This window comes from Mustela erminea, chromosome 5 (genome assembly GCF_009829155.1).
Source record: "Mustela erminea isolate mMusErm1 chromosome 5, mMusErm1.Pri, whole genome shotgun sequence".
NCBI lineage: Eukaryota > Metazoa > Chordata > Mammalia > Carnivora > Mustelidae > Mustela > Mustela erminea.
The window spans coordinates 10,502,421-10,528,541 of NC_045618.1; the positions used below are offsets into that span (position 1 = coordinate 10,502,421).

Here is a 26,121-nt window from a genome sequence, read left to right on the forward strand (position 1 = left end):
ATGCCCTCCATCCCCAAGGGAGAAGTGAGGGAACTCACGGCAGAGGAAGCCAGCCGATGGACCCACTTCTCTCTGGCCTCTCGCTTCATCTCCAAACACACATACAGGGGACTTTGTGCACACTGGCGCCCGGAGACCTGTAAGCGGGCGTGGTTGTGGCCTTAACCTGGTGTCGGGTGTCACCAGCTGGTTCATTAAAATGCATTAAGCATCAAGGGACTGCAGATTAACCACGCCACAGTTTTTGGGACTGGCTTTCCAGAACCAGGATCATCGATGCAGACGACTGCTTTTCTTTGTAGCCACGTGGCCACTTGCAAGAAATGACCCGTGGCCCTGGCTCCCTGCTGAGGACATTGCTGGGTGACATCAGGGGTGTGGACCTGACTGAGTTCCACAGTAGAGACGCATGAAGTCCCTTTGTGTTCTTTCTAATTGGCGTTGCTTTCAAAGCAGAACTTAGCAGGAGGCCGGCTGCGGTAGAGTCAGAAACGAGACTCCGCTGGCCCGGCGAATCTTCTACGCGATTCCCGACCACGTGAGGCCACCCCCGCCCCACTCCCACTCGCAAGGATGAATCAGATGGTTTACTCTGTTCCATTTTCCTCTTCAAACAGGAAAGCAGACTCCAAACCTAATTAAGACAGCACTTCAAGTCTGTAACTAAATTCATTCACAGCCCGACTGCACTGGGGCGCCAAGCTTCCTCTCTGGCTGCCGCCTAGTGCAAACCTGATTCAAATTATTATCATTTATTCAGGTTGGAGCTCGTACTGAGATTTAAACAAAAAAAAAAAAGAAAGAAAGAAAGAAAGAAAGGAAAGAAAAAGCCTGCTTTGCCGTGCTTGGTGGGGCCACGCATCCCCAGTCACTTTGATCCCGGTGAGTGCGGAGGATTGACGCAAAAGGAAGCCTCGAAACACGCTCATTAATTAACAGCTGTAGGCACTGGGAATGTTCTGTCTGAAGGGTGCAAACAGCCTCACTCCTTCGGCAGCCAGAGCTAGAATGTAGAAGAACCTGAACCAGAGCTCCTCTTTTGAGCTCCTGCTAGCAATCGCCCCTCACACGGGCTTCTAAATCAGGCCACCGCAGAGTTCCCAGCCCTGTCACTGACGCGCTGTGTCACCCAGGAGATCCAGACCCTCTCCGGGCCTTCCTTGCCCCGTCCATCATGTGCTCGGTTGCACATCTGTTTCAGAGGGTGATTGTCAAGAGACCTGCAAATATTTGGGATTCCCACTGTGTGCCAGGCACCGTGCTGGGCTCCCAGGAGGCTAAGAGGAGTGAGACAGGCATGCTTGCTCTCAGGAAATACGTGCTCTCAATCAGTGGTTCCCAATCAGGGGCACTGTTAGCCCCAGGCGACTCGGGCAATAACTAGAGTCATTTTGGGTTGTCCAGACTAGGGACGTCTCGTAGGCCGACACCAGGGACGCTGCTCAGTATCCTACAATGCACAAGACCGTCCTCCACAACCGAGACTTTTTTGCCTTGTCATGTCCATAGCGGCGAGGTTGAGAAACTCTGATCTGAGTAGACCAGCCCAGATGTCTGAGCAAGTCACGTCAGAGCAGTGAGATAGGAGTTCAGAGCGTGAAACAAATCACTCGTGTCCAGTGGCCTGGATTTGCTGGTGCTCGGCGACAGGTCAGCCACACCGTCCTCCAGGCAGCGCCGCCACCTCCTCAAGGACTCACGTGGGTAGTGAACATCCAGAGAAAGAAAGCGGATTTCACATCTGTTGCCCAAGACAGGCATCCATCTGGTGGGTGCGGGGCTGGCTCGTGTGATCCCAACTGTCTGCTCCAACAAAACCTGTCCCTGTCAACAGGGCCCCAGGGACAGAGGGGACCCAGAATGGGGCCAGGCTTGCTGGGGGCGGAGGTGGCCTTCAGGGACGAGCAGGTCTCTGTATTCATCTATCTTTCTCATCTGAAGGCTCGCAGCCCCACACGGCGCTGGGCGAGGCAGCGTTATAAATGAGTCACCCGGTGACTCACTGGGGAAAGCCCTCCTCCCCAAGAGCCGCGGCTGAGAACCCACCCAGGTGACATAAATCCACTGTCTCGGTTCCCTTCTTGCTTCTCCCCACAAGGGACTAAAAATAAAATGTAAAATAGCTAAGATGACTTATGACAATGGCTTTTCTACTTTTGTAATAAGACAATAAAGCAGAGATTTTTAAAGACGTCGAGCTGAGAGGCTACCGAAATTAGGACACAGGAAGGTCACGGCCCGATGAGGAGTTTCTTCCGTGGCGTGGCTTTCAGGCTCCTTCAGAACCGGCTTTTCTCCCGACAAGTCCTTGTCCGAAGGAGGCAAAGGGGGCGTGAAGAGAGAAGAGCCTGACTCGGGGACCTTTGGTCTCAACAGTGTTAGGACATCACTGGGCCTCTGGGCTTTCACTGCTTCCTTGGTCTCCATGGGGTGGGGGTTGTTGATGGCACCCCCCTGCCCCTTTGGAGGATAAAGAAGTTTAGGCATGGGAGGGGGATTTGAAGGTTAAATAAGCTTGTACACTTACTGTTAAATGTTGGCGTTGTGGTTTTATTTTTAACTTTTAAAGAGAGGTCCTAAGGGGCGTCTGGGCAGCTCAGTCGGTTGAACGTCCAACTCCTGATTTCAGCTCAGGTCATGATCTCAGGGTCGTGGGATCGAGCCTCACGTCAGGCTCCGTGCTCAGAGGGGAGCCTGCTTGAGAGTCTCTCTCCCCCTGCCCCTCCCCCACCCCCTCTCTCTTTCAGATAAATTAAAAGAGAGAGAGAAAAAATAGAGGTCTAAAATGGTTATGGACAAAATGATATCTGGGCTTTGCTTAAGATAAAGACAGTGACAGGAGAAATAGATGGGGTGCAGGGCAAGCCGCCCTTGGTGACAGTCGGGGCTGGCAATGCATGTGCGGGCCTCTGTCCATCTAGTCTGTCCTCTTTGCATTTGAATTTTTCCATCCTCTCCAAGCGTCTGCCGTGCACGAAAGAGTTCTAGAGATTGCATGGCAGCGTGAGGATGCATAACCACTGAACTCGATACTGCATAGCAGAGAGGATGATGAAGTGGGGGTTCTGTGACTTTTCCCACAATTGAAAATATATGTGTACGTGTATCTTTTAAAGGCAGTGATTCAGATCTGCAGTGGATTTGGGGCAGAGGGGAGCACAGAAGGGCAGTTGGGATCAGAGCAGAAAAAGCAAGCCACGATGCCCTTTTCCACTCTGGGACGTGGTTCTGAGCACTAGGGAAGGGAATGGCCTCTCTCCTGGCTGGGGGCATTGAGGGCGAGAGGTGACTTGGGCGGGGACAGTGGCAGCACCTCCCCGGGTGAGGGCCCGAGCAGGAGCTTATAGCTGGAGGTGGAGGGGAGAGGAACAGCGGGGCCCGATGCTCCTTCACAGGACGTGAGGCCTGTATGTGGGGAGGTTCACGGTCTGCAGGGGAAGAGGTTCAGAGAACGCCGGGCCCTCCCCATGGCCCATGATGGTGTCCTGCTGGAAGGTACTCAGCGTGGGGCCCTCTGTGCCCTGCAGAGTGACCTGGACTCAGGAACCGATGAAGTAGGAGCCGTAACCACTCCCCTCCAACCTTCTGGAAACTACGTGTCAGAGACAGACCCGTTTGAAGCTTAGCGTCACGTGTCTTGGAATGATGATCCCCCAGCAGTACGGGCTCACAGTGATCGGCGGCTCCCAGAGCTCTTCCTGACGGGTGATGCTGAGTCGCTGGCGTGGGAGGAAGAGCGGGCAGGTGCTGAGACAGAGCCCCGCGTCCTCGGGCCGCTGTGGCCTCACTTCTGGCCCTGATTCTTCATGTCACTTCAACTCTCAGGCTCTTTGTGACCCCACCCATGACCTGAGGAGCCCGACCATCTCCGGAGAGCGTGATGACCGCTCTGTCCCTGAGCTCATGAGGATAGGCCATGTGTAGGCTCCATCCCGGCCCGTGTATAGGCTCATACCGGACCTGTCTCTGCCGTGGTGTTGGTGCCGGGGTGTGATGGGCCCCTGTTGCTCCCACTGAGGAACTTGAAGCAAGACCCAGGGAGGTCTCTGACACTTCCTCAGTGTCACGGGGGGCACGATTAGTGGCATTGATCCGTCCTTCCCTGTGTGAGATCTCTGGAGAGCAAGGGCTGTGCTAGACTTTCTTCTTGTTTCTTGTGGATTCCGAGAGTTTTCCAGTTAGCTCATAAGCCTCAAAGGATTTGGGACCACACCCAGGGGGGCGTGGTGCTGTCCGAGACCTGCTGTTCTTCTATGCGTCTGTCCTGTTGCCTTTTTTTTTTTTTTTTTTTTTTTTAAGATTTTTATTTACTTGTCAGAGAGCACAAGCCAGCAGAGAGGCAGCAGAGGCAGAGAGGGAGAAGCAGTCTCCCCGCCGAGCAAGGAGCCCGATGCCGGACTTGATCCCAGGACCCTGGGATCATCACCTGAGCTGAAAAGGCAGCAGCTTAACCCACTGAGCCACCCAGGCGTCCCTGTCCTGTTGCCTTTTTTAAAGTAGACATCCCTCAGCACCTGCGCTCTCCCTTTCTCTGATCTGTGAGTTGGAATCCCACCTCACCGGTTTTTCTAGAAAAATTCAGTGTCTGCTTAGATAATTTTCCAGAGAAGTCATCTTCCAGAACGGAGACGCAGGGAAATCAAGCAGCTGGTGGTGATTCACCCTTAGAATCTCGAGGGAGCAGAGAGCAGAGCAGCGGGGGATGGGCGAGGGTGACCCGGCTTGCTAGTGGACACCTTTCATGTCCTGCTTTTCTGTGTTGTTACTCCCGCCCCTTCGGGAAGGAACTTCCCACGTGTACTCCTACAGTGGTCGGCGAGAAGGATCTCCGATCCTCTGTGTGCCTGGGGTGGTGGAAGGGCTTAAGAAGTTCCTGGAAGATTACCCAGGTGAAAATCCTAGAATCTTAAGAATGGAGGACTATCTTGTCTGCCTTCCTCCCACCCAGCAGGAAAGCCCTCCCACAATCCTGACACCTGGCCGCTCAGCCTCCACTTGCACACGTCCCCCCCCGCTACTTAGTGGCAAGGAGCTCACCAGCTCCTAAGATAGTCCACCTGTGCCCCATGCTCCTGGTCACCTGCTTTGTTATAACCACAGCCTGAATAGGGTTCTGGCTTCTGGAAAGACACAGCAGTTGAGCTCTTCCTCCCCATGACAGTGTTTCCGTCTTCATTTTGGTTCCTTACGTCATTTCATGGCGTGGATGATTCTAGATTCCTCCGTCTTCCCCAGGTGCCTTTTCAGGAGGTACTCCAGGATGGCCTGGGGCTCTCTACGTGTCGGCTCATCATGTGAGGGTATGGTGTCTGCCCACTTGTACCGAGATTCTGCTGAAGCCACCGAGGCAACCTTGGTGTTAGGGACCAACTTTACTAGTTACTAAGGGATCCCCATTACTAATGGGGATCTTCCTGCCTTGACCAACTGGTGCCCTGCACCTTCCCCAGCCTCCCCAAAAGTGTCCTGTATGTGCATCTAGCTGCATTTCATCGTGATCCTTTGGGTCTGTCGATTCAGCCAGTTTTATTCATCCTGAGTCTTTAATCTACCTCTGGCATATCGACCTTCCCTCTCAAAGGAGCACAGCATCCCCTGCGCGACCGGGATAGGAGCCTGCACCTGCTCCGTCCCCTGCAGGAGGGCGAGGCAGCCGTGCCCCAGCACCGTGCTGCTTTCCCTCTCTTGGGTAGTTGAGTGAACGCTCCCGTCCAGTCTGTGCTTGCCTCATGATGCAGTGTGTTTATGACTTTCTGCTTGATCCCATTCGCCTCCTGACCCCAGCAGAAAACCACGGAGGGAGGGAGGTTGGTCTGGCACGACTCGTTCCCGGTGAACTCTGTCAAGTTCGGACAATGACTGCACCCTTCTTGCTGAGCACGTAAACCCGGTGTCTCATAGCTGATCCTCAACCTTTGCTGGGGCTCAAAATCACCAGATTGGCATTTCGGCCAGCAGCCGTGTCCTCCTGGGTAGATGAGGGTGAAGTTTGCATTTCATTCCCACCTTGGCCGTTTTCAAGACCTGCGTGTCGGGGCACTGCCAGAGAGGAGGTTGGAAATGGGGAGAGGAGCCTCGGGTCCTGCTGGCTGTCACCGCTGTGGTTTGCTTGTTTCGTCCCCAATGGGACGTCAGGGTGCCCTGCCCCTGGATGGGAGAGATTTCAGCAGCTGGAGCTGTGTTTCAGGGCTCCATTCTTGTCCGTTCTCCTGGATGCAAGACAGTTTTGAGAATGGGACTTCTGCTTATTTGCTCATAGGAAGGGCTTCCTGTTCAGGGACCTGGGCCCGATCCACTGATAGGCTGAGGGACAGTGTCCGGGGACCCCCCACTAGCCCACTTCCCTGTACCAATGCCTGGTTCTGGTGCTTGGGCCAGACTGTGTCGGTTCTCCCTGGCCTCCTTGGACACCATCCCTGGGCCCTTGGGGTGGGTCCCCTGCCCATCCTGCTGTCCCCAGCCAGCCCTCGGAGGCCAGTTCGCCCACCACTATGTGTGGCTCTGCTGCAGCCTGGCATCGGGGCCCTGCCCCCACCACCCGTGACGGTGCCAGGCCAAAGTCTGGACTTTGTTTTATAAGGGGAGCCCCTGGTGACTTCAAGCAGGGGAGGAATAGGACCCCCCAGTTTTACAAAGTTTCATCTAGTCAGATGTGGACTGAAACTAGAGGGCAGAGGTCGAGGCACCATGGTTGAGGAGGGTAAAACCTCTTAGGATCTTGAAGGCTTCCCTTCTCCTCTGTAGGCATTTGGGAAACAGTTGTTTTTCTTGGTAGATAGACACAGTGTGATGACCTTCACTAGTGGCCACAGATCTGCCCAGTCACATGCTGCTGTGCCAGTGTGGGAAGCCACCGTCAGGAGCTGGTGGGCCCTACTCCTACCTTGAATAGATGTCCTGCAGCAGTCTCTCGCATCACAAGGTGTCTGGCTCCCTCTGGTGACAAGAGGAAATGCCTGAGCATTGGCCTTCCATCTCCACTGCTGGTGGAACTCACGCTTGTTGAGTTGGGGTGGGGGGACTAAGGTCCGAAGGTTCCCCCTGACTCTGGGTGATAGCAAGGGCCCCGTGTGTATGGGCTTGAGTCCAGCTATCCTTCTCAGGCCACTTGGCGTCCCAGCCACAGGCAGGCTAAGGCTCAGAGTGGGGCCTTTTGCACCCTGCAGATGCCCGTTCCTGTAAAACTTACTAGAAGGAGGTCAATGACCCACAGCTCTTCCACTGCTGTTTCATGCTGTCGAATGGTCAGTGGGAGGCAGTGCAGGAGCATGCTTCTGGCCAGCTGTGTGACCCTAGGCTGGTAACCTGACTTCTCTGGGCCCCCACTTCCTCTGTAACTGGATGTGGGAAGACCCAGTGTTGGGGTTCAGCTGCACGCCGGGTCGGTGCCCCTGGCCCCTGAGGTGCTTGGAGGTAGCGACTGGTTTTGTTGTTGGCAGGGGCGTCTGCGTGGCTGGGTGGACATGCCAGTTCGTTTGCAGCTCCTGAGCAGTGAAGGCAACATGAGGTCAGGTCCAGCAAACACCTGGCTACTTTGGTGTACGAGAAATACTTACCAAGAACCAGGAACCCACCTGTGGGAGCGTCATCCGCTGGGGCCAGCCGGCCCTCTGTCCCCAGGTCCTGGCTTCCCCTCCGAGGCCTGGGCCCATTACGGGGTTTCCTGAGCCTCAGTGACCTTCACGGCAGCAGCCCTCCGTTCGGGGGTCTTCCTGAGGCCCCTGAGAGCATCCGTGCTGGTTCTAAAGTCCTTTGAAGATGCGGGGTATGCCCGTGAGGTCACGAGACAGACAGGACCCCTTCAACAAGTGATCACGCTTGGCGCAACAGCTCGCAGAGCTCCGGGGAAGGCCAGCTGTCTGTCCACCGAGGCCTCGGCCAGGGAACCACTTCGGGTGCAGCGCCCCCTGGAGGAGGAAGGAAGGGGGACACCCACGGAAGGGCTCACAGTCTAAGGATTCAGGGACCTCAGTGGAGCCTCGTTAATGCCAGCGCACTCCCCTGACTCGCACACCCACCCCCTGCGCCCTGACGGGCTTCCCTGCCACCTGCTCCTTCACCCTCTGTCGCCCCTGCGTCCTGCCTCCAGCTTTGTCCTCCCGACCCCACGGTGCCTCCGTGGCGGGCACCACAGGCCCCCGGCTTGTTGGCGGGGCGCCTCCTGCTGCCAGCCTCGGACCCGGGGCAGCTTGCACCTGTCTCTGACCACCGTCTCCCTTCCTTCCTCAGCGTCCTAAACCCTCCGTCTTTGTTCTTCCTTCTGCTTTCCGTGTGTGGCATGTGTGTCACAGGGCAAGTGACTTCAGCTCTCCGGGCCTCAGTTTCCTGATGTGGACAGTGGGCGTGGATCTGCCGATAGGGCTGTCCGAAGGATGAACCGAGGTAGCGCTTGGAACATCCTGGTGCGGGGCCCTCCGCTGTCTGCAGGTCTGTGGCCCCGGCCCCTCGCCCCAGGCCATGCATGGATGGAGTATTTCCCACCTCCGATTTTCTGCCGTCCTCTGACCGCCCTCCAGCGTACCTTGTCCTGTGCGCATTTTTCAGCAAATGTATTTTGGAGCCTGCCCCTGGCTGGGCACAGGGAGGAGTCAGAGGTCCTAAGTACGACAGAGGTCCCTGCGACTTTCACATTCTGCCAGTCCTCCCCAGGGAGCGGTGCACACACGGGGTGCTGCGTCCCGGAGTCCTGGGACAGCTTCACTGATGTCCGTGGGACACCCCCACCCCCCGGCCACTGCCTTGCATCTCGTGCTCCACGCCATCTGGACAGCGAGCTACAGTTTCCCGCACTCACATGTTGTCACGTGGGATCTGCCGTCCCCCACCCCCCAAGTCTTGGGAGGTGCGATGGTCACTAGGGCCGTTGTGACAAATTACCAGAGACTGGGTACCACGGACACGCATGTCTCCCAGTTCTGGAGGCCGGACCAAGGTGCTGGCAAGGCCGGTTTCTCCCCGGCTTGCCGGTGGCCGCCTCCCCGCCGTGCCCGCACGCGGGGTCCTCGGCGCAGGCGCTCCTGGTGTCCTCTTCCCTTTTTACAAGGACACTGGTCTTTGGGGTTTTATTTCGTTTTTTAAGATTTATTTGTTTATTTGAGGAGGGGCATTAGCAGGAGAAGGACAGAGAAAACCTTAAGCAGACTCCACGCTGAGCAGAGCACGCGGCGGGGCTCGATCTCACGACCTTGAGATCATGACCTGAGCTGAGACCAAGAGTCAGCCACTTAAGCAACTGCGCCCTCCCGCCTCCAGGCGCCCCATGGACATTAGTCCTTTTGGGTGGGGACCCCCCCTCACGACCTCATTTGAACTTAATCACCCCTTTAAAGGCTCTGTCTTCATGCGCAGTCACATTCTGAGTTCCTGGGTGTTCAGGCTTCAACAGAGAGGAGGAGTGCCATGGGCATACCCGGGGCTGCTGGACTCCAGGGGCCCCCGTCTCTCCACTGTCTCCTGCCAGAAGCTGCAGGGGGCAGGGAAACAGGAAACCACCCCATGACCTCAGAGAGCTGCTGGGCAGACCCTCGTTGGCCTGCAGACAGGATATGGGCCCTTCAGGAAAGGGCAGCCTGTTGCTGATTGGGGTGGGTTTCCTGCTGGCACGGCTCGTGGCTTCCTGGCCCCCACCCCGCCAGCTGCATTGCTCATTTCATCAGCCAGTGCAGTCTCGGGGAGCCCGGAGTTTCCAGGGGCTGAAACAGGGCATGGGGGCAGAGAGCAGGCGTGCTCACACTAGGTTTGAAGAGGCCACGAGCTCCAGCCCTGCCCCTCGGTACCTGCCATGTACAAAGAAAGCTCCAGGAGAATTTGATGGTGATCCCAGCCCTGACACAGCAGCCCCCGTGGAGCCCCAGCCTGGCCTCCGCTAACAGTGGGTTCCTCCCTCAGGACATCACACCCGATGTGCACGGGCTGGCCAGCCTGACGGACGTGTGCCCTCACCCCCATAAGGCCCTGTAAGACAGGAGGTGAGGAAGAGAGACTTCTGTTAGCTGGGCAGGGAGATCAAGACGAGTAACACCCAAAGCTTTGGCCGGGTGCAGATCCTTCCTGGGCCTTGTGGCATCATGCTAGGCCCTCCCGCCTCTCCCAGGCCTGGGTCGTAATCCGTTCTCAGTCCACCAAACACTCGGTCCCTCCTCCAGGCAAAGGGCTGGAGTCTTACCCCTGCGGAAAACCAAACTGTATGTGTATATGGTTTCTTTTCTTGTTTTTTGGTTTTTTGTTTGTTTGTTTGTTTGTTTTTTTAAGAAGGTCTCTGCCTTCCTTGAGTCTGCAGCTCTGACAGCATACCTACAATGTCGAACTTTATTTGTGCATCCGGGCAGACTGTAAACAGCTGTAGAAAAGGTCTCAGGTGCTGTGGCAGAGGAAGCTAGGAGAAGGAAGAAGGAGATCTAGGAAGGCCTCTTGGAGGAGGTGCTATTGAGGGCAGGCTCGGAGTGGAGAGTAGAACTTGGGTACACTGCTCAGGGCCTGGAGGAGACGGAGAATCTAGATGGAGGACCCGCATAAGTAATTAAGACCTAGGGGCTACCCCGGGTTTGTCTCGGTGTTCTGTGGTCAGGTTCCCCGTTCTCCTGGCATTCGGGGCTGCTTGGGCTGACTGTGCATCGAGCCTTCATGTTCTGCCACTAGCTCGGAGACCTGCGCCTGGCCACGCCCAGTCTCCAGCTGCCCTCCACCTTGCAGGCCGATGTCAGATCGCCTGCACGTCCTTCCCTTGTCCCCTGGGCCCAGATGCATTTTCTACCACCTGGTTCCTCGGTCAAGGTCAGCAAAATCAGAGGTTCTCAACCTGGCTGCACAGCGCCAGAGAACTTGAAAAGAATCCCAGGGACCGGGCTGTGCCCCCAGACCACCACCATCCGATCCCGGGGCGGGGGAACTACCCATGAGTATTTGCTTTGGTGAGTGTCCCGGGTGATTCCAAAGTGCAACTTCGAGACTCGGTGATGCCGCTGCCCTGAGAGGTACCAGGTTGGGGGCTGTGGGAAGAGGCACAGAAGCTCACATCTGGTAGCAGACGGCGCTAGCAACGTTAGCTTTTGTTGATAAACCTTGCAACGGGGCTGATTCTGTTACACAAATTGCAGCCAGGGTCTGGCTTACGGTCCGTGCTCAGTGAAGGCTCGCCTCCTCATCCTCTCTTCCCTCCGCCTCCCCCTCCGAAATAAGCAAGGTCAGTGACATCATCCTGGCGGGCTCTTGGCAGTGGGCACGAGATAAATATGTATTGCATGTTTTGCAGACCTCCTACTGGTTATGGGTCATGTTTTATTCATGCACGTATGATGCAGAATGTTCCTTCTTAGGGGAGAAATTTCAGCCTGCAAATTTCAACACGGAAGAACACATTTGGATAAATCGAGAGACAACAGTGCTCTGGACTGAGGGTTTCCTGGCCGTTAGGAAGTAGAGGACAAGGGAGTTCAAGGCAGGACTCTTTCTTTTCTGGGCCAGTGCTGCCCTCTAGTGGGGAAAAGCCACAGCCAACCTGAGCTTCCTTCACTCTGCCCAGTTAATGGGACCGGGGTTAAAATGACGGAGTCCAGCCCAAGAGAGCAAGACTCGTGTCTAGGGAACACCAGCCATGCAGACCTTCCTTCTTGGATTCATCACCCCTGGGATGCAAGGAGAATTCTAGAATGCATCTTCTACATTCTAGGCACCAGAAGCATTCTCACTATTCTATAAGGTATCTATTCTTATTTCCAGACCCAGAGCTGGGAAATGAGTCATCCAGAAATTGAGAAGTGTAATCAGGATCCCAGGCTAGGTCTCATGGATTCCAAAGGCTTCACTGCTGTACCATCATGTCCTGACTCCTCCTCCTTTAAGAACTTAGGTGACCTTCCAGGTCTGAGTTCAAACTTACCTCTGCCTTTTACGTGCTGTGTAGCCTTGGGGCAGTTGACTAACCTCTCTGAGCTCCTGTTTCTTGTGTACAAAAAGGGTATCATAACGTGTGCCTTATCAAGGGATCATGAGAATTTTTGTTTGACGTCAAGTACATCAGAAGGGATAGAGACTTGAAAGCGACTGCCTCAAGATGATAGGATAATAATAAATGGTCCTCCTTCTGATTTCATTGCTTTTATAATCAGACAGAAAACAGAGGATTCATCAGACCATTTTCCTTCCAAAAGAGGCCGAAACACTAACCTGCGTGTATTGTGTGTACTGCGGGAGAGAATGTTGTCTCAATTTCTCGAAGTTGTGTCAAGGGACTCTCAGGAACCCTCCAGAGAAAACCAGACTCCCCATGAAGTGATCTTTCATTCTGTCAAGCCAGAGCCCTCGGCTCAACGTTCTCGGTCACTGCTAAGAAGTCATTGCTGTCACATGAGATCACCGTGTCCTTGGGTGCCCTCCCTCCTCATGGCCGGGGAGGGATCTTGAGCCGGGCCTGGGGTGCTGGGCAGTGTGGTTCTGGAGTGTCTTAGCTCTGTCCTTTGCCATCCTCCTGAGGGCAGCAGAGAAATGCCTGGCCGTTGAAATTCCTTTCCACCAGCGCCTTAAATTCTACTTACATAGATAATTCGATTCTTAAAAAACAGATACTCTTTAGAAAATATTATTGTTTGTTTCCAAGGTTTCTGTTAGGAGACCTGTGTTTTGGATTTCTCTTTATTATTCTTAAAAAATTAACCTTCTGTATAGGAATGGGCTGGGAAGGAATATCTAAATGAATATCAGTGTTTCTGTCTGGGTGGTAAGAGATGGTAATTCCTGCCATCTTCTTTATAATAATAATAATAGCAAAATTTATTTTGTTTTTTATTTTATTTTATTTTATTTTATTTTATTTTATTTTATTTTATTTTCACTGTATGCTGGGTGCTGTGGAAAGCCCTGGACATACACTGATCACTTATACTTTGAAACAGCCACGTGGGCTGGGTACTGTTGGGATCCCCAGGCTCGGGTGAGAGCATGGGGCCCCAGAGAAGGTCAGTTTCTTTCCCAAGCTCACACAGCTCATGAGTGCCAACTCTGGCCAGCTTCAGGCTCTGTGTTCTTGGCCACGATGTGGAGTCCCTCTCCATCTTTATACTCACATCGCTCTAGAGTGAACATGTGCTGCTTTTAAAATGAGGAAAAGAGGTTTTGTGTTTAAATGAACCTCTCGTCTCGCCAATGCAAAAACGCATAGGAAGAAAATACGCTTTGAGAACAGTCATGCCCAAAAAGAAATAGGAGAATGATGACATATTTTTATTATATGATTCTGGATTTTCCATAGTCTGTTAAGCATCTCCCACCTAAGTAAGCAAAAAAGAGTGAAACTCAGAAAGCAGAAGAGAAAATTCTGCTGCTGGAAATATTGGTGAGAAGAATGCTTGATACCTAATGTTTTTTGAGAACCATTTGTGTTCCGGGAACTTACCTGGAGCTTGCTTTTTTTTTTTTTTGGATGCATTCACACATTTGATCCTCAAAGGCCCCCAAGAGGGGAGGGTGGTTGTGAGCCCATTTTACAGAGGTGGAAACTGAGGCACGGGGAACATTTATACTGTGCTTGCAGGCACACAGATGGCGGCGGAAGCCAGCACTGTCCTTCCCATAGGATAGACCCACCCCAGTCACTTTCCATGCAGGGTTGTGAAAAGTATTTCTGAGAGCGCTGAGCAGGGCTGGGGAAGAGCAGATCTGAGGGCTCTGGCCTTGACAGAATGAAAGATCACTTCAGGGGAAATCTGTGGTTTTCTCTGGAGGGTTCCTGAGATTCCCTTGATACACTTTGAGAAAATGAGCAGCTGCTTGTATATAGGTACTGAAGTTACAGAGACTTACATAAGTGAAAAAGGTAACAGTCGTGTCTTTGTGCAGAAAACATATTACAGTTTAACAAATTGTTGTGAAACCAACATCCAGTAGCCTAGAAAGAGACCAGACACAAAACCAGCACCCCCCAGAACCATCCCCGCCCCCCACCCCCCTACTGCTCCCCCCGTTCCCCCCTGACACGCACACATGCCCTGTCTCCTTCTGGATCATAATTCTCTTCCTCCCTGCCTGCCTTGGCAGCAGCAGCCACATCTTAATGGTCTGACTACAGAGTTACATATCACTAAATAGTTTAATTTTGCTGCTTCGAATTCTGTATGAGGAGAATCACACCGGTATGCGTTCTCACCTGTGTTGTTTTGCTTGGCACTGTCTCTTTGAAGGTTCATCCACGTTGTTGATGATGTGTTTTCTTTGCTTATACAGCAATTCCGGAATATGGGTAGTTGATTTCTCTGATCTATTGCTGATGGGTGCTGGGCTGTCTCCTGTTCTGCATGAGCATTCTTGGATGTGTCTCCCAGTACCTGTCAGACTTCCTGTAAGGTATTTACTTAGGAGTTGGAATGGTGGGTCATTGGGCGAGTTTATCCTTACTTTTCCACATACTGTCAAAGTTTTATTAAAGGGGTTCTGCAGTTTATACTCGTACCAGCAACGTGTAGGAATCCCAGATGCCCCACAGCCTTGCCAACAGTTATTATGATCAGAGCTCTTTAACCAGCTAAAAGGGAAGGACATTTTTTGGGGTCGTAATGCACATGTCTTCGAATTCTCATGAGGTTGAATATCTTGTCCTAGCCCATCGTTCATTTGCAGTCCCTCTTTTTGTGAAGTACTTGTTACGATTTCTGTCCCCTTTTTCACTAGTTACTTTTTTCATGAACTGCTAGCAGTTTTTACATAGTTTAGACATGAGATCTCTGATTCTTGTCTATGTTTTTTAAGGATGTACGTTACACGTTTATTTTCCCACATGTTCGCTTTGTCATTGGGCTCTTTGGGTGAATCGGATGAATGACCTTCTTAATTTTAATGTAGGCCAACTTACCAAGCTTTTCTTATAATGCCTAGTGCTTGCTTTGTTCGGTGTAAGAAATCTTTCCCTGCCTCTGACATCATAACAGTACTCTTGTCGGTACCTTTCAGAAGCTTTATTGTTTGGCTTTTCACACAGGTCTCTGATCTGCCTGGAATTGATTTTTGCATTTCCTGAGAGGCTGGGCCCCCCCCGCCCCCGCCAACACCACTGTAATTTCAAGTTGCCCCAGCAACATTTATGGAAAAGATCATCCTTTTCCTTGCTGCTTTGTATGCACAGTTTGCCATAAATCAGGTGTCCACGTACGTGTGACTCTGTTTCTGGGCTTGGTTTTCTGCTTGCTTGTGATATCTGTTGTTCCGTAAGTCAGAAATGCACTGTTTTCATCATTACAGCTGTAAAAAAATAAAAGTCCTGAAAAAAATGATATAAAAAAGTCCTGATGTTCAGTAGAACAAGTTGATAATTCTTCAGAGGTATGTAGGCTGCTCCTGGCCCTCCACATTTCTGTAAACAAATTAGAATCCATGTGTTCCATGATGCAAACATTCCAAAAAATGTTGTACTTTTATTATCATAGATCAGTAGTATAATAAAATGGACTAATTCTTCCTAGACCAGCAGATTCTAAATTGAAGTCTCCATTTGGGTTTTCCAGAGTCTTTGGGTTCTGTGCATCTGGCCTGACCCCTTCTGTCCCTCGAGTCCCCCTGGCTCATTGGATCTGAGAGGAGGCTCTGGGATGGGAGGGTCCCCAGTGCTGAGAGAGATAGGTGTGTAGAGTATTATCCGTGGAAATAGGTTGGGGGCTGAGCTTGGGCAAAGACACGCCCTCTTTTCATGGCAGTGTTGTAACTAGTGTTCTCTTTCCTATATTCTTTCAATAGCCACTGACCTAACTTTTTGTTACGTGGGGCCAGACAAGGGATAGAAAGAAGAATAAAACACCATCTCTGTCTCACAGGGCTTGGACTGCCCTCCAGCTTCTCTGTGACTGTGCCCCAGTCCACACCAGCGCTGGAAAATGTCCCACAAAAAATCTTCCCTGGTCAGGTAATTAATGGACTTCACGCAGTGTCCTGTTCTCAGCCATCACATGGATATTCATGGTTGTAAGATCTGAGAATTGACTCACATGTGATTAATAATTGCATTAGTTTTCTATCACTGCCATAATGAGTTGCCACAAAGTTAGTGGCTTAAAATAATGCAAGTGTCTGACCTTACGGGTCTAGAGGTCAGAAACTCGCCGTGGTTTCACTGAGCTCAAATCAAGGTGGTGTCAGGACTCTCGTCCTCTGGAGAATACTCAGGAAGGGAGAACCCATTTTCTTGCGTTTTCCAGCTTCAACAGGTGGTCCGCATTTCTGGGCTCACAACCTATCCTCCATCTTCAAAGCCAGCCGTGGCTTGGTCATGTCCCTCTCAAGAGGCCATGCCTCTGGTGGAGTCGTCTTACCCCTTCTCCAACTCTGACTTTTCTTTCTCCTTCCACGTTTACAGGAATCTTGTGATTGGGTCCTTAGGGATCATCAGCATAATCTCTTGAAGTCAACTGACCAGCCACCTTAATTCCATTTTATCCGTAATTCTCTTTTGTCATTTAAGCTAGCAGGTACAGGTTCTAGAGATTAGGACAGGTACTTGTTTGGGGAGGTTAGTCTGCCTCCCACAAAGTGGCCCCAGCTTGGTTGCACAGCAAACACGGTGCCGTGTGTTACATCAAGGACTCGATGCCACATAGGGTCTTTGTCGTCCTGCCCCTTTGTGCACCCAGACTACAGCATGGTAGGTTGGTTTGTTTATGGCCTTTCCTCCATAACACAAACTCCACAGAAAAGCAGGGACTTTTGTCTGTTTTATTCACTGCTGTGTCCCAGCAGCTAGCACAGTGCCTGGCCCCTAGAAGGTACCATTATGTATTTTGAGTGACTAAGAATGGTTGAAAGTCTCTCCAATAAGGCAGCAAGCTGCTGCTGCTTTTTCTTTTCTTTTCTTTCTTCTTTTTTTTTTTTTTTTTTTTTTGGTTTTGCAAAAGACAGAGAACAAGCTGGGGGAGAGGCAGAGTCAGAGGGAGAAGCAGACGCCCCAGTGAGCAGGGAGCCTGAAGTGCGGGGCTCCATCCCAGGACCCTGAGATCGTGATCTGAGCCAAAGTCAAGAGTGAGACACTCAATCCACTGAGCCATGAACGCTCCCCATTCCCTTAGTATCTTAATTATATTTTTCACGGACCCCTGAGTCTAAAAGGAATATATAGCAACTTTGTTAATCAAGCAGTTAGATTCAAATTACGTAAGAAATGTCTGGAAAAAAATGCACATGAATTAAAAGAAAAAAGTATTTTTATTTTTAATATTAAAGATTTCCTGTGTCTGGATTTCTCCTCTGCCCCTCGCCCCTCCCCTCCTGTGTTCGTGAATCTGGCAGGCAGCAGGGGGCAGCACTGAGCCACAGAGCTCATCCCCTCCCGTCCTGGACGCACTGGACCGCTCAGCACTGGGACTGTGGATCTAAGTGCTGGCCAGTCTTTCTCCTGTCTGTTTGGGCGGACCCTGTGAGGTGGTTTCATTCAACAAAATAAATTCACAGCCTAGGAGACTGAATGGAGACGAGAGCAAGGAAGCGCGTTCAGAAGTACATTCTGTAAGATCATGGCCTGCCTCATAGCCTTGCAGAGGAACAGCTTCCCCTAAAAACCCAGGGCTGGGCTCTGCATGCTGCTTTATTTGGGTTGTTATCCTGAGATATTTCTGCCGTAGAAAAAGTGTGTTTCCTGGGGCACCTGGGTGGTTCAGTGGGTTAAAGCCTGTGCCTTCGGTCAGGTCATGATCCCAGAGCCCTGTGTCTGGCTCTCTGCTCAGCAGGGAGCCTGCTTCCTCCTCTCTCTCTGCCTGCCTCTCTGCCTACTTGTGATCTCTGTCTGTCAAATTAATTTTTTAAAAAAACTTAAAAATTTTTTTTTTAAAAAAGGACATAATGCTTAAAGAAAACAACCTACTTTGTAGGACCTAATTTCTATTTAGGAAAAAAAAAAAAAAAGGAAAGAAAATGGGACGCCTGGGTGACTCAGTGGGTAAAGCCTCTGCCTTCGGCTCAGGTCGTGATCCCGGGGTTCTGGGATCGAGCCCCACATCGGGCTTTCCATTCGGTGGGGAGCCTGCTTCCCTTCCTCTCTCTCTGCCTGTCTCTCTGCCTACCTGTGATCTCTGTCTGTCAAATAAATAAAATAAAATAAATCTTAAAAAAAGAAAAGAAAAGAAAAAGGGTGTTCCTGGTGTGAAGGGTGGTGAAGACCCCCTCCCACATCTCTACTGGATGGTTCCCTGGAAAAGATTCGGGAACTTGTTCTTACTGGAGGCTGCTTTAACAGCTCTCTGAGGAGGAGCTGCTTAGAAAATGCCTCCGGAGGGAGCCTGGGTGGCTCAGCTCAGGTGGTGATCTCATGAGCCATGAGATCAAGCCCCATGGCAGGCTCTGTGCTCAGTGGGGAGTCTGCAGGAGATTCCCTACCTCTGCCCCTTGCCCCAACCCTGCTACACGCTCACTCTCTCTCTTTCTCAAATAAAAAAATAAAATGCCGCCAGAGATTTTAGCTGAGGGGAAAAATGCCCTTCATACAAAGATATGTGTGTTCTGTATCCTTCGTTGGTTTTTGGAATTGGGCCCTATCAGATTTCTCTGGTGTTGGAGGAGAACTCCGTCTTGTTAAAATGGAAAGCCACAATCCAACAGCTTGGAAACCCTTGTCTTCTCCTAGAGGAACCACGGTGGGAGGTGTTCTCGGCGGAAGGTGAGGTCGCATTGGTGCGTGGCATGCCGTGCTCTCTGCCCGAGCAGCCAGAATGGACATTTGGCCTGTGTGGGCCCCGTGGGGCTCCTGCGGGCACCTGAGCTCAAGGGACGTGACTTCTTCCGTGTCCCAACTTGTACAAGGACGGGAGGCCCAGGACTCGGGGTCCCCAGCTGTTCCCGGGTGTCTGGCCAGTCCACACTCTCTACCGTCCCCAGGTCAGGGAGGGAGAAACAGGACAATCTCCACCTCCTCTTCACATCAGCTGTTTCTTCCGAAGACACTAAAAGCTTCCTCCCTTGACCTGCTAAAGGATTAGCTGTAATTTGCATTACTCAGTCTGTGGGCAGTGCACCAGTGATGATTAGCTAGGTTGGAGGCTTTCTCTAATTGGCATGAAAAAGGCATATTATTAGGCGTGGTGGGGGTTGCTGGGGGTGGGGGACAGTCAGAGCCTCCGCTGGAATATCCACAGGGAGTCAGCAGGGTAGCTGCAGCGCCCATGAGAGGGAATGCGTTCCTGTCCTCTGGGTCCCTTCCTCGGGACTGCCAGAGCAGATAGGTAAATTGCTGAACCATCTTTAGAGAACCCGTGGCTGACCAGGGTCTCACCTCAGTCTGCAACCTGGACAGGAGGACATGGCTGCCTTCAGAGTTTTGTCCTGAAGCAGAAATCCCTGTAGGCTACGTTGGGTGGTGCCGGTCTTGCCTGGGATCCCTCCTGTCCATGCCCCCACCCCTGCCCCCGGGACTTCCTCAGCATTTTTTCTGCTTCACTTTTGTCCCAAGGAATGGGCCAAGAGTAGCTCTAGTCTCTAACCCTCCCCTGCTAAGGATAGCCCCCCCTAATTCTAGCCCATATCTGCAAGATCCCCATATTCTAGAATTTTCCAGCAATACTCCCAACTTCCTCTGTTAGGTTTTCTGAATCTAAGCTGTGACAAACCAGAGTCCATGTACTGATAAAATGGAAATGACTTCTCTCAAGATTCTTAGAAACAAGAATAACTAAGAATAACAGTAGTTGGGGGTCTCTGGCCAGCTCTGGGGCCATGTACTTTGAGACTGGAGAGCTTCTAGATTGCTCCAGATCACAGAGTAGCATTTCCCTGAGAGTGGGTTCGGCCCCATTTGCATGATATAAACCATCCTCTTGTCATTCCTTCCTTTATCAAACAATTCCTTATAAGCTGTCTTCAAGCGATGGCTCTGGGGTCTGGGTTTCTGTCTATAAATCCGGAAGACGTGGCTTCTTTTGCCAAGGGTTTCTAAACAAGTTGAGTTCCTGTTTATAGTTTGTGTTTTCTCCCTACCTCCAAGTCAGTGAGCTCTGGAAGGCCAGGATTCTTTTTTTTTTTTTAAGATTTTATTTATTTATCTGACAGAGAGAACACAAGTAGTCAGAGAGGCAGGCGGCAGGGGGTGCAGGGGGGAAGCAGGCTCACCGCTGAGCAGAGAGCCAGACATGGGACCCTGAGATCGTGACCTGAGCCGAAGGCAGTGGCTTAACCCACTGAGCCACCCAGGTGCCCCTGGAAGGCCAGGATTCTTAATCGTTTGGTTCACTGCTGAATCTCCATTCCCAAGACACATGCTTGGCACCGAGAAGGAGCTCAGTAAGTATTGATTGACTGAGTATTTGAGTGGTTCCATGATGACGTCACGGAGGGAAATCAGAATGAGTTAGTCTACACCTGTGAGCAGACCAGAAGTACCCTCCGCCGAGCTCAGACTCCCTTTGTTTGAATTCATCTCCAGCCTTGCTCCTCACGTGCCCTCAGGGACCTGTTAGCACCCCTCTTTTCGGCCATCTGCTTTGGTTGGATCAACCCATGTCCAGCTTGTTTGTCCCCGCAGCAGCCAGCCTCTTGTAGGAAGGGCCACGCTTCACTCCTGTTTTTATTCCCAGGGCCTTGAGAACTGTCATTGCTCAAGGAATGTTCTACAAAACTGAAATTTAGTTAAATAGATACAGCCTGTGGGTTTTAGTTTGGGCTCAGTACTTTTCCCAGAATGAATAAAAGGGTTTGCGCAACATCTCGGGTGTTAAATCCATCAGGCCCTTAAGTTTGTGCCTAGGACCATCTTCTCAAGTCCCATGGAAAAGGTTGAGTCTTGAAATTATTAAAACAATAGATAGCAACTCCAAAATATGGGGGGGGGGCAGATCTGCAAAATTCAAATTAATAAAACATCTAATTAAATGTTCTCAAAGCATACCATTATGTCAGCTCCGTTTTTTTGCTAAATTTAATGCCCGTAAACATTTCATTACATTTGAAAATAATTTGTGCCTTTAACTTTTCTCCCTTCACAACAATTCCTGAATTCATACAATGAGTGCTGAAAAAACCTAGCCAACTGTAAATTAAATGAATTACATAAAGCCAAATAAATGGTGAAAGCAAAATTATAAAAATCGTTTCAAAAATGTTTATGACAGGGTACGCCGGGGTGGCTCATTGGATTAAGCCTCTGCCTTTGGCTCGGATCATGATCTCAGGATACTGGGATGGAGCCCAGCATCGGGCTCTCTGCTCAGCTGGGAGGCTGCTTCCCCCTCTCTCTCTGCCTGCCTCTCTGACTACTTGTGATCTCTATCTGTCAAATAAGTAAATAAAGTCTTTTAAAAAATGGTTATAGGGGCACCTGGGTGGCTCAGTGGGCTAAGCCTCTGCCTTCGGCTCAGGTCGTGATCTCAGGGTCCTGGGATCGAGCCCGGCATTGGGCTCTCTGCTCGGCGGGGAGCCTGCTTTCTCCTCTCTCTCTCTCTCTCTACCTGCATCTCTGCCTACTTGTGATTTCTGTCAAAATAAATAAATAAAATTTAAAAAAAAAGTTTATGACAGAAACCATTTAATGACAGAGTGGGTGTATTTTAATATGATTAATACGGTGTGGGATGGAGTACTGTAAAAGTAAGCTCACTCAGGGCCCACAGATATTTCAGAGCAACCTACCAAAAACTGTAGAATTTCTGCATAACGATGCTTCCGTATGCGCTTCCGCCCTTAGGATTTTTTTACTAAGTCCTATAGTGTCACTTGTAAATCCAGGGTCTCATCTGATCAATGTCAAACAATATCCTTGATCTGCGGACTGTTTTTGCTCATTGAATGGCTTCTGCTTTTTTTTTTTTTTTTTTTTTTCCTTTTTTAAAATCTAATTTCTGTTTCATCTTCTTCTTTCAGGAATCCTTTTCACGATGCTGGTATTTGGACCAGCCTGTGGATTTATCCTGGGCTCTTTCTGTACCAAAATGTACGTGGATGCCGTCTTCATTGACACAAGTAAGGAGCGTATTCCAACTTCTTATCACCACCCCTGGGCATGTCCCCCATTGGAAGGGAGCCCTTTAGCTTTTACGTTCTAAAACCCTCCTATGGGGGCATCTGGGTGGCTCAGTGGGTTAAGCCCCAGGGTCCTGGGATCGAGCCCCGCATCGGGCTCTCTGTTGATCAGGGAGCCTGCTTCCTCCTCTCTCTCTGCCTACTTGTGATCTCTGTCCATCACATAGATAAATAAAATCTTAAAAATAAGTAAGTAAGTAAATGAAACCCTCTTATGAAGAGACAGCCTCAGTGTGTGGACCTCGAGCTGCTGGCTCACCAGAGATCAAAGGAGAGAGCATGAGCATTGGCTCTGATGGCTTGGGGTCCGGTGGTGTTCTTCCAGTGTCCACCCAGAGGCAGAGTAATGCCTGTAGTTGATTTTACTCCTCCAATCTAGATCTTCCTCCTCTGTAAATCATAGCAATAATTCTGTCTGCTTCATGGGGCCACTCTAAGAACTACATGAGAGGACAGATGTGGAATGCCTGGCATTTTCCCATTGAATATTAGCCCAATAACCTAGGGGAGAACCCCACTTTCTAAGTGTGTTCTGGAAATGCAGGTGTACAGATGGGGCCGATGAGACAGAGTATTTGAAACCCGCTTCTACAAGTCAGTGTTGGGGGTGTCCTCTATGAAGAAACGTACCGTACCTCAAAACCACTTCAAGCGACACTTCTTAGTTCCTAGCAGGAGAGCAAGTGTACTTCTCAGACGGCTCTGGGCGCCCCCAAACCCTAGGCAGGCACACTTTGATGTGGCAGTGGGCTAGTTGACACAGGCTAAGTTATGCTGTGGTCACACATGGCTCCCCAATCTGAAGTGATTTTACACAAGCAAAACTTACTTCTTGGGCATGCTACGTAAGCAGCGTGGGCTGGCAGTGGTGGGGACAGTGAGGCTTGGGTCCTCGAGGTCACTGCAGGACGCGGCTCATGGAAGCGTTGTCTGACCCCAGCCTGACGGTTGCCCAGACAGGAAACCAGGCCATGGCGAGTTACACGCTGTCTCGAAGCTTCTCCTGACGCTTCAGCGGCCAAAGCACAGGTCACTTGGTCTCTTAGTCTCCTCTTGCTTTGCAACAAGTTACCCCAGACTTAGGACTGAAAACAACACTGGGGTGTCGCTTATGATATCACAGGTTATTTGTGTGGGCGTGGAGTCCAGGAGCTGATTGGCTGGGTGGTTCTGACTCAGGGGTCCCTCATGAGGTTGTAGCCAGGGTGTGGACATGTGTCTTCTCTCATTTCAAAGCTCAGCTGCAGGACATTCGACTTCTAAGTTCACTCCCCAGGCTGTCAGCGGGTTTGAAGGATCTACTTTCCATCTCCCATTCCTGGGCCTCCTGACGGGGCTCCCTCACCAGGGCTCCCCCGGAGTGAACAACCAGGAGAGGATGAGAGAGGGCCGTGATCTGTTTATAACCTGGGCTCAGAGGTGACATGTCGCTGCTTCTGCCGCATCCGGGGGTCACAGTGTCGCTGCTTCTGCCGCATCCGGGGGTCACAAGCAAGCCACATGTTCCGGTCTCCACTCAGGGCATGGGCTCCCCGGAGGCCATCTGAGACGCTGCCTCCCATATGTGGTCCCAAGTCACCTGTGAGCCCCCCAGCACTCTGGTTCTGCGCAGTTCTGCGAGCAGAGAGGCCCTGTTTTCTCTCTCTCTGGGAACGGAGCATGGGAAGCCGTTCCAGCTTCTCAAAGCCTCATACCGATCTTTTCTCAGGATCAATAAGAGCTCAAGCCCTGGCTTCTCAATCCGTCATCTCCTGACGGTGCTAAATTTACTAATTCACCCCAAAGAAGTAATGTGGTTTTAAATCCAATCAAGTCACTCCGTGCCTCACTCCATTAATCCCACTGATATATTTACTTGTAGCTAATGATGTTACAAATTTGCAGGGGGGGGCGGGGGGGTAAGAAAAGAATCAAATGCAGCTTTGTTTTCTTATTCTTTTAAAGTGCTGGCTCTGGTCAAGAGGGGTTTGGAGGCTGCCGTTATGCAGCAATTGGTTGATCCTTCAAACCCTACTCCTAGCAAGGGGGACGAGGGGTGGCCCGCTCAGAGAAATACCACGCGGTGGGAGTCTGCTGCCATCTTGCTTGTGTGCACCCCCCCTCCCCCCGCAAAAAAAAGGGCAGCTTCTGCCACTGTGCCAAAGGCAGCACAAGACAGGAATCGTAAAAGCAGGTGAGGGACAGGTGCACCCCCTTGCAGAGGGGAGGGCTGCTTGGAAGAAGAGGCCAGGTGGTCAGGCAGTCCCCTAAGCATATCAGCAGTGGCCCCCCTGGATCAAGCCTGTGGGCTACCAGCATCTCTGAGCCAGGAACCTCAGATCATTCTCTTCTATGCCTCTTATTGTACAGACAAGGAAACGGGCCTAGACAGGGACACTGGGATGTACCTAGTCCGAGGGGCATATCTGTATAAAACCCAGGTCTCCTGAGCAAGGGTACAGGCATTTCTACTTTGCAGTTCCCTCCACCGTGCTCCCTCCTGGGAATGAAATAGCATCCTTTCTCTGTGCCTGCGGTGACCAAGGGGTGGACAGGGGGCTGCAGGGGCTCAGCCGGTTCAATCGGGGTCCCCTTCAGTGGGCGGTTCCTTTGCACTGGGCTGTCCCCTCAGCTGGAGTCCTGCCCATGGTCCCGTCTGGTCTGCATCTTTGCTGACCAGTGGGGGCCCCAAGTGAAGCAACACCATCGGGGTTCCAGGCTCACTGGCAGTTTGAAGCAGAAGGCAGATGTGTGCATTCCTGGTCCAGCTGGGTATCTTGCTGGTGCCTACCCCCCGCCCCCCAGCCCCTCAGCACACAGCCACGGTCCCTTCCACTGTGTCTCTAGGAAAGGGTGCCCTGGGAGTCTCGGGCTTTTGTTGCCTCCTTGCTGAAGGCCCGGGAGGGCTGGCGCTGCCCTTTACCAGTAGAGGGCAGAAGAGTATAATTTATTCGATCACAGAGCAAGACACAGGATCTATAGCTGCCAGCAATTTTGATGGTTTCTCATCTTGTGACTCAGACTTGCTCTCTGGAATGCATTCGGGCCATATTCTGGAAAGGGAGTTCTCAGTTACTGAGAGGTGGCCCTCCTGTGTGTTTTCTGCACCGGTGAAGACAGAGCCCCCCTTTAGGGCTGCTCAGACCTATCAGAGTGTGTCCTGGGACATGAACGGAAAGGGCCAGGCGCTCAGCGGACAGCCGGAGAGGGGACTGGGGAGAGTGTGATCTGGAGCCTGAGGGGGGGTGGGCGAGGCAGACAGAGCTCTTGTCATGGGGCAGGTGGCGGGGGGAATGTGAGGACACAGGGTCGAAGCGGGGAGACCAGTGGGGGAGACTGGTTGCTCTCTTGTGGGGGGCAGGCGGGCGCTTGTAAGGAACAGGCCAGCTGTGGGGAAGGCCGACCCCGCAGGCAGCCCCCCAGGAGGACTCTGCTGGCCGTGATTAGACACTGGCATTCTGCCGCTGCTGCTCTAATTCTGTGTTTGATCCCTGTGTGGCTCCCGTGGTCCCTCTTCTTAAGGAAAGGTGCCTTTTGTAACAGCCTGGGGAAGGAGTGATGGTACAGCCAGAAGTGCTTTTGGAGGAAGCCTTTGTAAGACTGAGACCCGTGGAGAACAGAACCTAGAAGAAAGGAAGACGTGGTAGCAGGGGTTACCCCAAAGCCCTGAGTCGGCAGACCCGAGCAGTGGGCTTATCAGAAGGAAGTTGATCCCGGCAGCTGCGAACTGACCGCTTACTAAGGCTGTATGTAGACCGTCTCACTGAACTTAAGGACGTTCCCCTCGGGGCGTGGGTCCTGCTCGTCGCCTACCTGCCAGCTGAGCCGTTCTCCTGCAGCGATTTTGAGTCCTGAGTTCCGGTGCTGGATGCAGACCTCTCTTGGAATCTTAGCTCTCCCGCTTCCAAGCGGTGTGACCCCCCCAGGGACGTGAGTTAATCACGCCAAGTGCCTAGCCTGGCACCTGGTGTGTCGCAAGTGCACAGTCAGCGACAGGTTAATTCATTTCCGCAGCCAGTAGGATTCAAAGCCCAGGCCTCTGCCCAACTCCAAACCCGACAGCTTGTGTGCCTGGAATTTCTCCAGGACTTTTGCCAGAAGGCTGCCCCCTTCCGTGGGCAAAGGCCTGGCTGAGATGACCTAACCTCGTCCGCCCATCCGTTACAG

The 26,121-nt window shown here is 51.7% G+C and overlaps 1 protein-coding gene across 4 annotated transcripts in view; it reads left to right on the forward strand.

Moving 5' to 3' along the window:
• SLCO3A1 (solute carrier organic anion transporter family member 3A1) overlaps positions 1-26,121 on the forward strand; it is a 301,657-nt gene that overhangs the window by 203,560 nt on the left and 71,976 nt on the right. For all 4 annotated transcript variants that reach the window (XM_032342112.1, XM_032342110.1, XM_032342113.1 and 1 more), the window contains exon 3: positions 21,817-21,915. In XM_032342112.1, the coding sequence (XP_032198003.1) occupies positions 21,817-21,915 (99 nt within the window). The remainder of the gene's footprint in view (positions 1-21,816; positions 21,916-26,121) is intronic.